Source organism: Acomys minous (assembly GCF_964271855.1).
Source record: "Acomys minous genome assembly, chromosome: 3".
NCBI lineage: Eukaryota > Metazoa > Chordata > Mammalia > Rodentia > Muridae > Acomys > Acomys minous.
Window position 1 is genome coordinate 3,795,599 of NC_140485.1, and position 17,003 is coordinate 3,812,601.

The 17,003-nt window shown below is 45.4% G+C and overlaps 1 protein-coding gene across 2 annotated transcripts in view; it reads right to left on the reverse strand.

Moving 5' to 3' along the window:
• The window catches only part of CFAP61 (cilia and flagella associated protein 61), a 265,410-nt gene that overhangs the window by 143,714 nt on the left and 104,693 nt on the right, over nucleotides 1-17,003 (reverse strand). For both annotated transcript variants that reach the window (XM_084774689.1, XM_084774688.1), the window contains 2 exons: nucleotides 10,043-10,249; nucleotides 6,197-6,331 (listed from right to left, as the gene is read on the reverse strand). In XM_084774689.1, the coding sequence (XP_084630815.1) occupies nucleotides 6,197-6,331; nucleotides 10,043-10,249 (342 nt within the window). The remainder of the gene's footprint in view (nucleotides 1-6,196; nucleotides 6,332-10,042; nucleotides 10,250-17,003) is intronic.

Below are 17,003 nucleotides of genomic sequence, written 5' to 3' on the forward strand. Positions count from 1 at the left end.
TCTTGCTTCCTGGCCACAAATGCAACGTAGCCAGCTGCCTGCTGCTCCTCTGGCTATGGCTTTCCCACCTCACTGGAACTGTGACCCAAAATAAACCCCTTCCTAGATTGCCTTTGTCACAGGATTTGATCATAACAACTAGAAAAGTAGTGTGTGTGTGTGTATGTGTGTGTGTACATGTACACAGATCTACTTTCTGGTTCCTGAACTTACCTATTGTTTATACCATAACAAAGTTATTCTACTAAATGATAAAATTTGGCATTGGCTGGTAATACTGCTGAGACACTGAAGTCATTTTCACAATTTATTCTCATCCCTTTGCTATCCTCTCACAGCCCAACTCCTAAATATCATGCAGCATTTGTCAGCTGTGCCCCTAGCTCCTCAAGTAAACTGTCAAGCGTGCCCACGATAGGCTAACAACACTGCTGAGCTCCATTCAATACAGAGCTGAATCTTGAGAAGTCTGTAACATAACCACCATATGGGATCATATCTTTTCATAGCAGCTGCCACCACAATTCTGAATGGCTTGTGACAGCACACTGATACAACACGCAGAGAATTACAGACACCCTCCATCTATTGGTGTCTCAAAACAGGCCTAGCACACCAACCTGGACCCAGGCATCTGCTTCTCCCCAGCCTCACTCAGCCAGAGTCAGGCTGGTACAGCGCTGACCCTAAGCGCAGATACTGTCTAGGGAGGGAGGGGTCATGGCCAGTTTGTGGGTGACACTTTTCTTAAGAGGATGGTATCAAAAGATGTGAGGGATAAAAAACATTTAGTGTCAAGCTGTCTACCTTCTCTGTGTGCAGTTTCCTGGAATGGCCATGGCATCAGATTTACATGTTAGTTAATAAAGTCTTCAAGTCATGGTTAAGAATGAGAATTTGGGCAACTAATTGCCTGGTTGGAAGGGGCTGTCCATGAGCCTGCCTGTGAACAAGTCACCCCTACCCTGACGCACGCACGCACGCACGCACGCACGCACGCACGCGCGCGCGCGCACACACACACACACACACACACACACATACGAGAATGGTCACAGCAGTAAGTGTTGATGTAACAATTATATAAGATGGTCACAGAAAGCCTTTAGCCAGATCTCAGCAAACAGCATCCACAGGAGGGATGGCAGTTATCACTTCCCAAGGAAAAAAAGATTTGTGAGAGCCACGAGGACAAACCACTGGTCTATAAGCCATTCTGATGTCTGCAAACACATGGCATAGTATATTTAACTAGGTAGTGTCAGCAAATTGAGGAAGTGACCCAGAAGGTATGTTATTTGTGAAAAAGAGGGAGCCCACGAAGAATTTATACACATTTCTCTACACGTCACAGAGAAAGGCATTCAGTACCATTCTAGAAAAAGATGGAGCACACAGGGGAATTTATACACATTTCTCTACATGTCACAGAGAAAGGCGTTCAGCACCATTCTAAGGAACAGTGTCCCCGTGAGGAGCATAGGCATGTGGAAAGTAGCTGAGAACGGGGCTGCAAAAGCAACCTAGACCCAGGAGTGGCTGAAGGGGGCTATTTCATGTCAAGGAAACTTTGTGCTGGTGATATTAATAATGATCAATGCATGGATGATGCTGAAAAACAAGTTTACAACTTTACAATCATCTTCCAAGGAGAGACTAAGAAACTGAGGGGACGGGGTTTGGTTTGGTTAAACAAACAAAACAAAACAAACAAACCCCACACACACATTACACACTTCAACCACAACTACAGCCAAGGGAAGCCTGACTACTGTCAGTGAAAGTTACCAAGTTTAAGGAAGGAGCTGGGAACAACTACGCTGGAGAAAGCCTAGCAGGTGCTGGGAGGATAATGCAATTTCCCAAGGCAGCAGATGCCCACATGCAACAGGATCCAGCATGCGCCCATCAGATGGTAATTACAGCTGGACTGGGGAAGAGCAGCCCCAATGAAAAGGGAACTGAGTGCCAGCCAGTGACGACTTCCTGGGATCACAGACTAGGAAAGGGCGGCGACATTTAGCCCTTGGGGTTGGGGTTGGGGGTTAGATACACTGCCATTTTTCCTTGTAGAAGGACAAAGGGAGATGTAGAGAAAACAAACACAGAGAATCCAAATGGAGGCCTCCAAGAAGTTAGTCCAGACTTCAGCAGACCGTCATTAATAACCAGAAAAACAAACAAACAACAAAACAAAACAAAGAAAACATCAAGGCTGATCACTCTGAAAGTATGATTTCTCAGGAGGGGGAGGAGAACATACTTCATCCATGACCACTATAAATCAAGATGAAGAATAAAATAACAAGATTAGATCATGAAAACCTTAGTAAATAATAAAAATAGTAGATCATAATGCAAATTTCTGGAGTTTAGCATTATAAATAATTGTTAACACCCTAAGAGGAAGCACAGGTAGTACCTGGGACACAAAGCACAGACACCCCAGGAACTCTACAGACACAGGTCCAGTCCTAGTGTGAGTCCCAGCTCTTACCATCCTTCCCTTCCCTCATCTACCTCCACTAACGCTGTGAGTCAGGGCAGGGCACACGGCTCCTGCAGAGGACCTGGGCTCAGTTCCCAGCACCCACACTGAAGTTCGCAACGGGGATCCGGCTCTCTCTTCTGGCCTCTGAAGGTCCTGCAAACATGGTGCACAGACATACTTTCAGGCAAAACACTCAAACACATGAAAGAAAGAAGTTAAATAAAAATAATAATATACTGGCAATTCCCCCAAGAGTAGTGACAGCAACACAGTCAACACAACATCCCTCTAGGGTACAGGCAGGAGAGAGGAAAACGTACTTCTCGATAGACCTCCAAAGTAAGAGAAAGGCAACTTGCTCCAGTCTTCAATTAGCTTGTCTGCACAGAGAATTCAGGCAAATCTGGAGTATGTCTCTGGGTCACAGGATTCACGACGGTTAGCTATGATGCCCCATCTACATCAGCGTTTCCATGACAATAGCTCAGAACATAAATACACAGGCCGAGATGGCTCATTCAAACTGGACAAGAAACTTCAAGCCTTCGTGTGGGTTACGGCCTTTAAATCCCTATTGGTCAGCTGTGGAGCTATTACTGTGAATCTGTGAGCTGTCTACTGACAGAAGCTCTGTAGCCTCAGGGTGGGGAGGAATCCATGCAGGGAGGGCGCACTGCCCCACCACACAGTGGTGAGTCTCAATCACCGCTTCCGTGTGCCAGATTCAAATTGGCAACCCACCGAGATGAAACGCGTTCTATCCCATTACTCATGCCTGGAGTGATGTGTCCCCCTTGAAGACTGGCTTCCTAGGTGAAAGTGAGGGACGAGGGAGGACTACTCAGAGATGCTCTAAGCAAGACAGAAGGCATGAAAAACAAGGGGCTGGAGAGAAACAACACCAGTGAGGTGTGGGAGCTAAGGCAGAGGGATGTGAGGGTTACAGGGTAGAAGGAATTCTGTGAGAAATGGTGGTTACTCGGCAAAGCAATTTTAAATAATGTAAATCAGCACCTCAACTTTTTAATATTTAGGTCCACTCTATGTGAGATATCATGTTGCTGACCTTTGATAGGACCTTTATGTTTGCAAAGTTGTTGCTCAAGTTTTGTGCTGCTGCTGTGAGGTTTGTCTGCGGCAGTGCTGCGGGTCACACAGAAGGCCTTTCACACCCCACACCAGCGCCCTTCAACCGAGCTCTGGCCCCAGACCAGACAATGTCATTGGCCCTGAAACCTTCACACATCTTTGTTTTATGCAAAGCTGACGACGATCTGACTGCAGGCTGCAGGTGCTGTGCAGGCTAAATGCCACCGATCTACTTTCCGGATCTCCTGCTAAATCTTAATCTCACGAAAGCCACATGTTGAGATTGGAGGTGGTCAGGAACAGTAGAGGTGTTTCTTAAGCACAATTCCCCAGCACTGTAAACACCACAGCACTGTGTAGGCAGCTAACTTCCGCACCATCGCTTTTCTTGCCAGCCCTCTTAGCACTTTTCTCCTGGACCCCAGGTTTGAACTGTCAGTTTCCACTGTGCCTCAATGTTTGTCACGACTCTAGAAGGAGAAGGAGGCACACACCTGACATGAGCAGGAAAGAAGTTATTAAATATTAGCAATGAGTGAAAAATCACGCCAGCCTGGGAAGGAATGCTAGAACCATTTCATGAAACCAAACGTTTTCTCTGGCTTTCCCTCCACCTGAGCTGCAGCTCATCTCAGTGCAGCTCAATTCCAGAGGCTCTCAGAGGACAGGAAGAGGACAGGCAGCTTCGTCCAGCACGCGTGGAACAACATGCACATGCCTCATGTCACAGCTCGGCATGCCTCAAGCACTCCCACTCCTTCCACAAGACTGCTGGCTGAAGTCAGGGGAGCCCCACTAATGCACAAGGCCTTCTCTTGGCCCAGCCCTGTCTATGCGAAGGCTTTCAGCGATGGCTGCAAATGGGCAGCATCTCTCATCTTCACTAGATCTGATACACAAGCCGCAAAGAAAGCATCATGTGGTGAGACCACACCCTTTTGCCACCTGAGGCCCCTCTCCTCATGGAAGCTGTTTCAAAGACAACAGACACAGCACGTAGCCACTCTGGTCTGGTTCTAGGATGTCCACATGCATCACCCCCCCCCCCCACCTCCACGCCCCCACCCCGTTCCCCGTCCTCCACGTGGGGCCATGCGTACTGTCTAGAGTGCAGTGCACACTAACACTAAGATTATGCTCATGGATAAAACAGCAGCTACCCGGGATCTGCTTCAGAGTGATACGGGGGGTGGAGGGGTGGGGGGGGTGGGATATGAGAGGAGAGGGAGGATCCGAGGTGGCCAAGAATAGGAAATCACCATTTCCAGATGCAGAGCGGACAGAGGTCGCAGTGCGCCCTGAGGTGTGCCATGTGTGAGCTGATCCAGTCTGTGAAGACCTAAGCACATGACAGCTTCTACAGAAGTTTGGCAGCGTAATCCTGTGTCTGTGGAAGCTAAGAGTGGCATTATAGAACTTGGAATCTGTCTGTCTTTGCTTTTTAATTCTCATTTTTCCAGGAACTAATTCATTAAAACTAAGACAGATTGAACATTTTTAAAAAACAGTAAGGGAAAGACCTCTCCTCACAGGGGGGTGGGAGTAGGCCACTACCTTCTATATAATTGTACCTGCTTGCCACCGTCTATAATACAAAGTTAAAAAAAAATGCTGTTCATTTTCAGTCGCTCCTCAAATTTAATTTTAATTGTTAGAAACTAAATATAAGTTGTATTATTTTACCAATGTAAGGATCATGTCAGACTTGAAGTGGCGTCTGCGCTGGACCTGGTCAGTCCCCACCCCATGGGAAGCTGAGCTGCCAGCCCTGTGTTGCCACCTTCCCTCTGTGCTTGGCTGAGGAACCTCATCTACGCAGTGCTCTAAATGCTTAAGCCTTCCTTTTCAGCTTTCAGGAACTGCAAATCGTAGTGACTGAGATGTTTTGTTTTTAAACTCATTTAAGGTCAAAGTGCACAGAACACTGGAAGCCTACATGATCAAGTTAACGTGATTCTGTTTTCCATTAAAATTACAGCAACAACCAAAAAATGGCTGTGTTCACATACATGAACATTTACATACAAATTCCAGTCCCTTTTCTGGTCTGTCATAAAGGCATCCCAGGGCTAGTTTTTATCTCAAGGCAGGTAAAATGAACAAGGCTGTGACATGTTTTTACTTCTCATGGGAGTTTTTGTGTGTGCATATTAAAACAAACAAGTGAACGAACAAACAAACAAACAAACAACAAAACAGCTTAAGACATGACATTTCTCTGTCAGCTTTGTCCTAGCAGCAAAAAGACCACTGGCTGACTTAAAAGCAAACAATCAATTGAAAGGGGATTCTTCTTTTGAGGGCAGAAAAGAAGATAAATATGCTGGGGTGTGTGGGTGGCTCTAGGCCACTCATTTGTCCAGGGACCAGCAGCAATGCAGTGTGCCCCTGCTGTGTCCTGTGAAGGAAGACCCGGCTGTTTTAGGCTTGCTATGAAACAACCACTTGAGGGCAAGGCTGCAGGGAGCCCTGGCAGGGCACCGCCTGTAAGGGTATGAGCGCCAGGTTCCCTGTAATTAAGAAGCAGCCTGCTCGGTGAAGACAGGGCTGCCACCCCATCTGCCAAGCCCGCGGGAGCTGGCACCATGCCTCCGTGCCTGCCGCCCTGCTACCCACCTGATCCTTGCAGACCTCCTTTGATGGAGCGTTTATGCCAAGCTTTTCCAGAGGATAGACAATCTGTCGTCGTGGTCGCACGGGAACCAAGTAATGAAGGGCAGATGTCAGGGAGTGGGCGTAAGAGCACTGGAGCTGAAAGACAGCGGTCTCTATCTTAGGGGAGAGCATGTCAGAGGCGCAGCACAGATGTCTGCATGCTGCTTGACAAATACAAAACTCTTAACTCGGCCAAGTCAGAGAGGGGAGGGGGAAAAAACCAGCAAATAAACAAACATACTCTTCAAGCAGAGGAATGAATTGTAGATAATGCCTGACACTAATGAAGATAATTACGAGAGTAATTACATTACTATCTCTGTGGGAATGACAGATAAACAAGTGGTTTGGTTTATGGGATTTTTCAGTACAAGTATTTCCCCCAGGAGAATATTCTTCTCCATAGTGATCACGAATCAGCTTGATTTGACCCCATTAAGCTGTGTTATCTGAGTCCTGTTAACCTTTGTGTGTTTGGCACAAGCTGCTTTCACGCAAGGAGATAAAAATGGCATCCAGGGGACCTAGCCCAGATGTGGAAGCACTCAGGCACCTTCACATGGGTTTTTGGTTTGGTTTGTTTTGATTAGGGTCTTATGAAAAAATAAAACTGGAAAGTGAGGACAGGAGAAGAGAACCAAACGATTCTGATTTGTATCATGGCTACATTGTGAATTGGATTTATGCTTATTGAGATAGATAGTTAATCACTTTTACAATAACGCTTTAAATATTAATTTTATCTAGTTTTTAAAACCTGAAAGGGAAAAGTGACTCTGACATTTATGAAATCTTGGAAATTAAAAAAAAACAAAAACAAAAACTCAGGGCCAAAAAATCATTTCAGCCTCAGGTGTAAAACTGTGAAAAGCCAAAGTGGCAGTGATGTATCTATTTACTGAATTAAAGTCAGTGAGCAAAAAAGTAAAGTCAAATGTCAGCTGCATTTTAATAAATATAATAGTTTGTCTATGACTAATGTGTTGTTTTTTAAAATAGCCATGGACTACAAGCTTCCACAAAAGCTTTCTAGAATCCTTCAGCACTGCACCTCACACCCTGCCTTCACCCCGGGAACCCTGCCACAGTGCTGTCTGCACGTTGGTCAATGTCTTTGTCAGCGGTTCTCAACCTTCCTAATGCTGCGACCCTCTAATACATTTTCCCATGACCCCCCCCAACCATGAAAGTATGTTGTTGCTGCTTCATATCTGTCATTTTGCTACTATTATGAATGGGAATGCAAATATGTGATATGCAGGGTTTCTGATATGCAACCCCAAGGGGGTTGAGACCCACAGGCTAAGAACTACAGGGCAAGTCCTCGCACAGAGTAGAGCGCGCCACGGCCACAGTGAGATACAGGCAGCTCAGCTTCACTGCCAGAGGGCCTGGAAATCGTCACTCAGATGACGTGGGACAGCTTCTTACTCTTGTCTTTCTATGCATATGAGTAAATAAACTGGCAGTGTGAATAGGGAAATCTGTTTCTAAATGTGTTTCGATGCCTTATAAGCAGCACGTCCCTACCTCTGCACTGGCAGGCAGACACTGGTGCAATGAAATGCCGGAGATGTCTTTACTACAGATGCAGATCAACTTTGCTCGATTCCAGCACACCCAGGCAGCATGGCGGACAGAAACTAAGAATTGACTGTCACACCTGGAAGGTCGCACAGTTGCTCCTCAGTCAAGTGTGACATGAAGGAGATTGTTTGGGTCCAGGGTTTCCCTGTACAGCTGTTATCTTCCATGTCATTAATCTTAGTGCTGTCCTGCTACATTTTACAGGGAAAACAAACACCAAACCATCTGAAACCTCGCTGAAGCAAGAGTCTCCACCTCATGAAAGCGCCTTTCCACGTAGCTCTTCCTTCTTTCCCCCCAGGCATGCCTCCTGCTGGCTTTTGTTTGAGACACAGGCACAGCTCTTATAGAGTGCGTGGGCTAAGGCAAGTACAGATTGTCCGTGAGCTACCTGTGGTAAGTAAGAGAGCCTGAAAACTCCACTTAGCTCCTCGTGGACACCGAGAAAAAAAAAAAGCCAAACAAACAAAAACCAAAAAATGTGGATGGTGACAAGGGCTTTTGGCAGAACATGGGAAAGCTTGAGGTCACGACCAGAAACTAAAGGGACAACTTCTCAGCCTGGTGGTAGAAACCCATCACCTTGAGAGGACACACCAAGGGAACCAACGTCAGTGACTGTGGACGAGTTTTCAGAAAACCACCCCTTGGGAATCTGGCATGAACAGACTTACCTGAGGAACAATCATGACACAGCACGAGAGTAGGTGAGGTGTCTGCGTGTCTCTAACAGTGGCACCTACGAACTGAGGCTACAGCTTGTGAAAGAAGCTTGGCCAAACGCACCCTCCAGAGCACAAAAGCAGCATAAGAGGAGGCGGCAGTGGGATGAACTGGTATTTGGGGTGGCCGTGCACACATTAGGTCTGTTACTGTGTTCCTGTATGGAGGTGTTAGCTGGGGTGACACAGGCGGCTGTGCACACATTAGGTCTCTGTTACTGTGTTCCTCTATGGAGGTGTTAGGTGGGGTGACACAGGCAGCTGTGCACACATTAGGTCTCTCTTTGTTACTGTGTTCCTCTATGGAGGTGTTAGGTGGGGTCACACAGGAGGCTGTGCACACATTAGGTCTCTGTTACTGTGTTCCTCTATGGAGGTGTTAGGTGGAGTCACACGGGCAGCTGTGCACACATTAGGTCTCTGTTGCTGTGTTCCTCTATGGAGGTGTTAGGTGGAGTCACACAGGCAGCTGTGCACACATTAGGTCTCTGTTGCTGTGTTCCTCTATGGAGGTGTTAGGTGGAGTCACACGGGCAGCTGTGCACACATTAGGTCTCTGTTGCTGTGTTCCTCTATGGAGGTGTTAGGTGGGGTGACACGGGCAGCTGTGCACACATTAGTTCTCTGTTACTGTGTTCCTCTATGGAGGTGTTAGGTGGAGTCACATAGGCAGCTGTGCACACATTAGGTCTCTGTTGCTGTGTTCCTCTATGGAGGTGTTAGGTGGAGTCACACGGGCAGCTGTGCACACATTAGGTCTCTGTTGCTGTGTTCCTCTATGGAGGTGTTAGGTGGGGTGACACGGGCAGCTGTGCACACATTAGGTCTCTGTTACTGTGTTCCTCTATGGAGGTGTTAGGTGGGGTGACACGGGCGGCTGTGCACACATTAGGTCTCTGTTACTGTGTTCCTCTATGGAGGTGTTAGGTGGGGTCACACGGGCGGCTGTGCACACATCAGGTCTCTGTTACTGTGTTCCTCTATGGAGGTGTTAGGTGGGGTTACATAAGTATTCCCATGGCAGCATGCCATCAAAACTGCACAGCTCCACCTTACATCCATTATTTTTACAGAAATAATTATAAATTCATTTCGAATGCAGTGGATAGCATGCCAATTTTATGGGATGGAACGAATTTATTTAACTAATTTCCATAGGGTTCTTTGTTTCAAAGAACATGATATGATCATTTTGGCTTTACACCATGAGAAGCAATGTGCCGTTTGTGTCTCTTTCAGGGATTTTCCTACAGTTTTCTGTTGCCGTTTTGTTAATATAGAAAAACAAACAAATCTGTCTAATTACATTTTTTTCTCATTGTTTCAGAAACTGGGCACCTCTTGGATAGTCATCACAGTGAAGCAAATGGCCTAATCAAATACGGCCAGTGGAGACTCAGATGCATTCTGAGAGGAACAAACGGGACGCAGCACACACAGAGCGCCACCACACATGCACACGGATGTGCACGCAGGGGAGCCCACGCCAGCCTCGTACCTTGCCTTCCCGGGGATGTGAATAGACAGGGTAGTAGAGGCATGACTTGTAGCCTAAGCGGAGGATCTCCTTCAGGAAAAACTTGGTGTAGTGTCGGAAAATCGGGTTCAGGGCAAAATGGTTCAAGCGCCCATGCTCTTCTTGCTGGTGGTGGCTGAAGTAGATGAAATCCTCAATGTTATAGTGAGAGCGTATGTATTCTATGTCCTGGAGGACAGGGGGAGAAAGGACGCGGTAAGCAAACTACGGGCATGCGTGCTGAGATGCTGTTTTCAAAGGTCACTTAAGGTGAGGCTGGGGAATCGGTTCCTTGGTAAAGTTTTTGTCATGCAAGTGTAAGGACCTGAACTGCTCCCGAGGGACCACACAAAAAAAGCCTGGTGTGGTGGCATGCACCTTAATCCCACTGCGAGGGAGGCGGAGGCAGGAGGATTCCTAGAGCTTACAGGAGAGCCTGCTCAGCTTACCAAGCGTAGACTGGCTAGCTTACTCAGGAAATGGGAGGCCAATGGGAGATCTTCTCTCAAAAACAAGGTGGACTGATCCTGAGAAATGACACCCGAGGCTGTCCTTAGCCTTCCACACGCTTGTGAGTGTGTATGTGCACGGGCACATACACACAATTTCATGCTTCAAGTGCAACACTGAGAAATATGTTTGTTTCTTCCTCTATTATTCATCTTGTCTTTCATACTATTTTCAGTGCTGGGGGTTGAACTGAGAGTCTTGATCATGTTTGCAGGTGCTCTGCCCCTGAGCTACATCTGCAGCCCCTGGTTGTTGAGACAGGGTCTCCCGAGGTATCTTAGGTTCACCCTGAGCTCCTGGGTGCTGGGATTACAGGTTCTCACACACCACCACACTTGGCTTACGGAGTCTTTTAAAGATTTATTTACTTATTATGTATTTATTTATTTACTTATTATGTATACATGCTCTGCCTGCATGTACACCAGAAGAGGACACCATATTTCATTATGGATGGTTGCGAGCCACCATGTGGTTGCTGGGAACTGAACTCAGGACCTTTGGAAGAGCAGCCAGTGCTCTTAACCCCTGAGCCATTTCTCCAGCCCCTACAGATTCTTTTAAAGCAGAAAGCGCATGCTCGTTCTGGCAATCTGTCTGTGGAAGATAGCTGTGGTGGTTTGAAAGAAAAATTACCCCTCTAGGCCTGCCTATAGGGAGTGCCACTATTTTGAGGTCTCACTTCCTGCTGCCTGCCAGTCTGGATGTAGCACTCTCAGCTCCTCCAGCACCATGTCCACCTGCACACTGCCGTGCTTCCTGTGTGACAGTGATGGACTGACCCTCTGAACTGTAAGCCAGCCCCAATTGAGTGTTTTCCTTTATAAGAGTTGACACAGCCACAGTGTCTCTTCACAGAAACAAAACCCTAACTAAGACAATGGCTTCATGGATTTGTTCTTTATGCCTTTGGCTGCTGTCACCATGGCGAGCTTCGGGTGCCTGGTCAGGTGTGGCACAGCACAGCAGTCATGCAACATTTCTGGGCACAGGAGCACCTGCGAGCCAGCACAAGTGACTGAGCACAAGTTATTCGAGTCAGTAGACAGACTTGCTGGTGTTACCGGTCACCTGCTAGTGTGGAAATGACTCTGATTAGCATGTGACTGGGCTGTGAAGAGAGAGGCCAGGCAGAGCATCCCCTGCCCTGTTCCTGTGATGGGTAACAGGTTTATGCAATGGGAGTTAATTTAAGCCTTTTGTCTCCTCACACTGCAGTGGTGGAATCAGAGCTTGTGCATGCTAACTGTGTGCTGCTGCAGCCTGGCCTCTTCACCTCTCTAGCTCACATTGTTAAGAGCAGAGAGAGGAGGAAAAACAAACAAATAAAAAAAAACCCACAAAACAAAAAAAACAAAACAAAAAAACAAAGTGCAGGTGACTGTTTCTGATAACAGGACAATTAATTTTTGACAAATATGGCCTCCAAGACTTTACTGTAAACCCACTGAATGCAAATTCAAACAGAATAAATAACAGTCACATTGAAGGAAAAGTTAACTCAAATGTAGATGGAAAAACACAGTTTAAAGAGCAGAGATTGAAGAATATAAAAAACAAAACAAAACAACAACAACAACAACAAAAACTTGACCTAATCTGTGACCAATAAGGCTGGAAGCAGTAAGCTTGTGACAGCTTTCAGTCTGTAACCAAGCATCCTCTCCTACCCACTGGAGACCAGCTTCTGCTCCCAAGCATAGCGGAAATGGGTTTGCAATCACCCAGCAAGTGGTGCTACCCCGGGGCAATCCAGGCAGCCTTTCAATCACCACGACCCTGTAATGGCTTTTATGCCACAAGACTTTAATTACCAAGGCAACATTGCTCATTATCAAATAAAAAGAGTGATATAGGCAAGACTGAGAAGTCACTGAAAAGTGAAAAGCAGAGAGCTAATAGAGGCCGTTAACTTCACAACAGCAGATGGGCCACGTGCATCTAATTTTACTCTCATCCCAACTCCCTTAAAGTAACAAGAATGACAACATTTTCTGAAGAATCAAGGGATGGGAGCGAGGCAACGGTGAAGGTGGTGCGGCCTTAAGGAGACTATGGCTTGGTTAACCCTGCCCCACCCTGGTGCACACTGGGGTCCTGGCCTGCTGCTGCTACTACACTCAAGTGTAGAAGAAGAAGTCGAAGACTGGCTGCATACCTCCCAGCCGTGACCACACCCATGCTGGACACTCACACTGGAAATTTAGTCTTTCACTCATGACACAAACAGACTTGTGAGGAAGGACACTCTATGACAACTAAACTCATGAAACGTAAGACTTTCTACAGTGAGGAAGGGATAATAAGGAGGACAGGGGAACAATTTATTTTATTTTAAATCAGGACTGTATTTTATTTGGGTAACACAAGAGACTTCTGGGGGTTGCTTAATCTGTTTCTGTTTGTTTTGTTTTTATATAGGCATCATATATGTGAGTATACTGCCCACATAACCCTCAGTCTGTGTAGTTAAGAAGTAGACCTAGATATACCCAAAGGTATGTTTCAATAAAAACAGGTCAAAATAAATAAACGAGAAAGATCCTGGCATATTCCATGGCACAAGCAACATACTAAGTAAAATGCGAGGCACAAACCCCTGAGATCCATCTTCAGTGTACCATAGAAACAGCAGTTAGCAGCTGGGGACCGCCCACCGTGCACAAGAAGCCCTGTATCCAAATCTCCAGCATCCATGTAAAAGCCAGGCACAGTGGCATAGGATGTAGCAACTCCAGTGTTGAGGGGCAGAGATAGGCAGGTCCGAGAGCTTACTTGTCCGAGGGTAACATTTTAAAAAATCAATATAATGCCCTAACAGGTTCCCAAGAGAAACTTTGTTTGTTTATAACATTTTGTTGTTGTTTTTTAAGACAAGATTTCTCTGGGTAGCCTTGGCTGTCCTGGACTTGCTTCGTAGACCAGGCTGGCCTCGAACTCACAGAGATCCACCTGCCTCTGCCTCCCTGAGTGCTGGGATCACAGGTGTGTGCCACTGCGCCTGGCTTGTAATATAATTTGTTATCAAGAAGAAACTGGAAGTGAATAAGTGAACACAGGAACTCTGATACAGAGATTCCAATGGGAGACACGACTAATATTAAAATCATGGTCAGAGATTCAGAACACTACTGTTAAGGTGTATTTCCTAGTGATGAGTGAGAATACCCCTCTTAGCCTGCCTGCCTGTTACTCCGCTTACCAAGAGACACCAACTGATCAATTCAAACGATCCTAAGCCCGCCTAAAGCAGAACTTCATGAGAGAATGAAGAAAACAAAGAGCAAGAAACAGTTAATAGGATGCTTTCCCCAGAGGCATAAAGTAAGTGTTCTTGACAGAACCTCAGGATTTCTACAGTAAGCAAGCAAACAAGCAAACAAAAGGTAACTCTCCAAAACTAAGACAAAACAACTCTCTAAAAACAAAACAAATTGACAAAAAACCCTCAAAAAGACCCAAGAAGATCAAACCAATCCACTTCTATTTGCAAAGGACTAAGGCTGGGGTTGTCCCCTGGTTAGATTCCATCAGTGACACCGAATACTCGAGACAATGACAGTCCAAACAAGTATTCTGAGGGTAAACACTTGGAGAATTTTATACACTATCAAATGAGCACCTACTATGAGGACAGGATGGGTAGACTGAGATAGGCCATTATTCACAAAACTTACACAAACTAAATCAAAAAGAGAAACAAATGCAAGGAAGAATAAAGGAATAAATCCTTACAAACAACCCAGTAAACTCCAAAAACCCATCATTGAATGCCTATCCATCAAAGAAACCATCAATAATCGAAAAGCAAAAGACTTCCTTAATTTGGTATCTCCTTAAATCCTACAAATAATATGTTAAATAAAGAAAATACAGAATTATCGCAGTAAAATAAAGACAACTAAAAAGTGGCCGTTATCAGCACTATTACTTAGCATTGCTCTGTCCGTGCAATACAACGGAAAAAAAGAAAGCAAGCAGGCTTAAAGCCAGATCACGCTCATGCTTGGCCACATAGTGTGAGGCCACCTGAGGCTTCAAGAGAGTAGGAGAGTGAGGGACCAGGATGGCCACCATAACGATTTTCTACAAAGTCTCCCTGTCTCTGTCTGTCTCTTTTGTGTCGTTGTGTCTCCCTGTCTCTGTCTCTCTCTATCTGTCTCTCTCTGTCTATCTGTCTCTCTCTGTCTATCTGTCTGTCTGTCTGTCTGTCTGTCTCTCTCTCTCTCTCTGTCTCTCTGTCTCTCTCTCTCTCTCTCTCTCTCTCTCTCTCTCTCTCTGATAGGCGTGGTACACACCTCTGTCCTTTAAATCCGATCACGGCTTCTCATTGCTCTCAGCAATGGAATGGCCTGAAAGTGATGCTGCGCTTTGGGGTGGGGTGGAGTGAACAATTTTTAAACTCTCAGAGTGAAAAAGATACTTTAGAAGGGTAATTGGAAACAACATCAAAATGGAAAAAAATATCCATGGTCTTCCTATATTCTAAAATAAACATTTAGAAGGTACAATAAGAGGTGTCAATGTACAGTACTAAAACTTTTAAAATTACACAGGAAAAATCATAAATACAGTGTGCTGGGGAAGGGTCTCAGTGAGACAGATGGTATGCTCACATGAGGGTAGTGTAGATTGGCTCAACAAAGAGAGTATTTACAGAGGTGGGGAGGTGCGAGGGAATCCGCTGGACAGTGAGACAGCAACTGCAAGCCATCAGGGCCTCAGAGGGGGTATAGGGGGAGACTGGTCACAGGGATCCACCAAGAGAACACGCTGGAGAAATGCCACCTTAAAGAGGCCACTGGGTTTGGTGTGAGGGCAGCCATAATGTCCTCCATCCTCCTGTCAAACCAAACAGAAGGGCAAAGGGCAAAGGCATGCACTCCTGTCAGCTCAGTCTGGCTCACAGGAACAGAGTAAGGCAGAAAAGGTAGCTGGTAGGCCTGCTGGGCAGCTAAGTGTCTGACTGCATTAGTTCCTTTTCATTACTACTAAAACATGTATATACATGTATATATACACATATAAAGAGGTTTATATATATTAACACTATATATTATATATTTATAAATATAATACATATTAAATAGCATATATATTTATATAAAATATTTGTCTATATTATGTTTATATATTTCTATAAATATAAAATATATTTAATATATTAAATTTTATATAAAATTTATATTTACATTAATATTTATAATAAAATTCACATAAAATTATATATATACACACACACACACATACATACAGAGAGAGAGAGAGAGAGGGAGGTTTACCTAGTTCAGTGTTTTGTAGGCTGGAAGTACACCATGTTGGTTTGGGTTCTGATAAAGGCCTCCAGGCAGAGTGCACGATGGCATGAACACATATGAGGCACAGAAAGAAAGAGTAAGAGAGTCACATGATAAGATGGAAGAGGAGAGAAGGGGCCATCTTACTCTTTCTATAATAACTCACTTTTATGTAACTAACTGGAATTCCCAAGAACTACTTAATCTCTTTTACAGGCTGTGTTTGTTAGGGTTTCTATTGCTATGAAGAGACACCACAACCACCGTAATTCTTTTTTTTTTTTTTTTTTACTATTTATTTATTTATTATGTATACAAAGCTCTGCCTGTATGTGTGCCTACTGATCTCATTATAGATGGTTGTGAGTCATCGTGTGGTTGCTGGGAATTGAACTCAGGACCTTTGGAAGAGCAAGCAGTGCCCTTAACCTCTGAGCCATCTCTCCAGCCCGACCACCATAATTTTTATAAAGGAAAACACTCAATTGGGGCTGGCTTACAGTTCAGAGGTTCAGTCCATCATTGTCATGCAGGAAGCATGGCAGCCTGCAGGCAGACATGGTGCTGGAGGAGCTAAGAGTGCTACATCCAGACTGGCAGGCAGCAGAAAAAGACCAAGACACACTGGCCAGACTTGAGCTTCTAAGACCTCACAGCCCGCCTCTACAGTGACATGCTTCCTCCAACAAGGCCACGCCTCCTAAAAGGTCCACTCCCTGTGGCCAAGCACTCACACGGGAGTCTACACTAGCCGTTCCCACTCAGACCCCCACACAGGCAGTGCCACCAAGGACCAGTCAACGTCCCCAAACTTTCTTAAAGCTCCCACCACTTAACACTGTCATACGAAGAAAAACTTCTGAGCGTGGATCTCCAGGCAACACTCTTAAATTGTCTCCAAACTGTATCACTGACCCAAGAACATTTATGAAAAAAGTTGCCCAAGAACCTGCATTTAAACAACACAGAAAGCTGGGCTGCTGGGAGAAAAACAAACTGCATCTACAAAATCCACACAGGCATAGATAATTAAAAGTATTAGAAAGTTTACCCAAAGGAAGACATGTCCAAAGAAATTAGAAAATTTAGGCAAATAAAAGCAGATTGTGGCAATGGACGTGTAGTCCTGGTTGGGA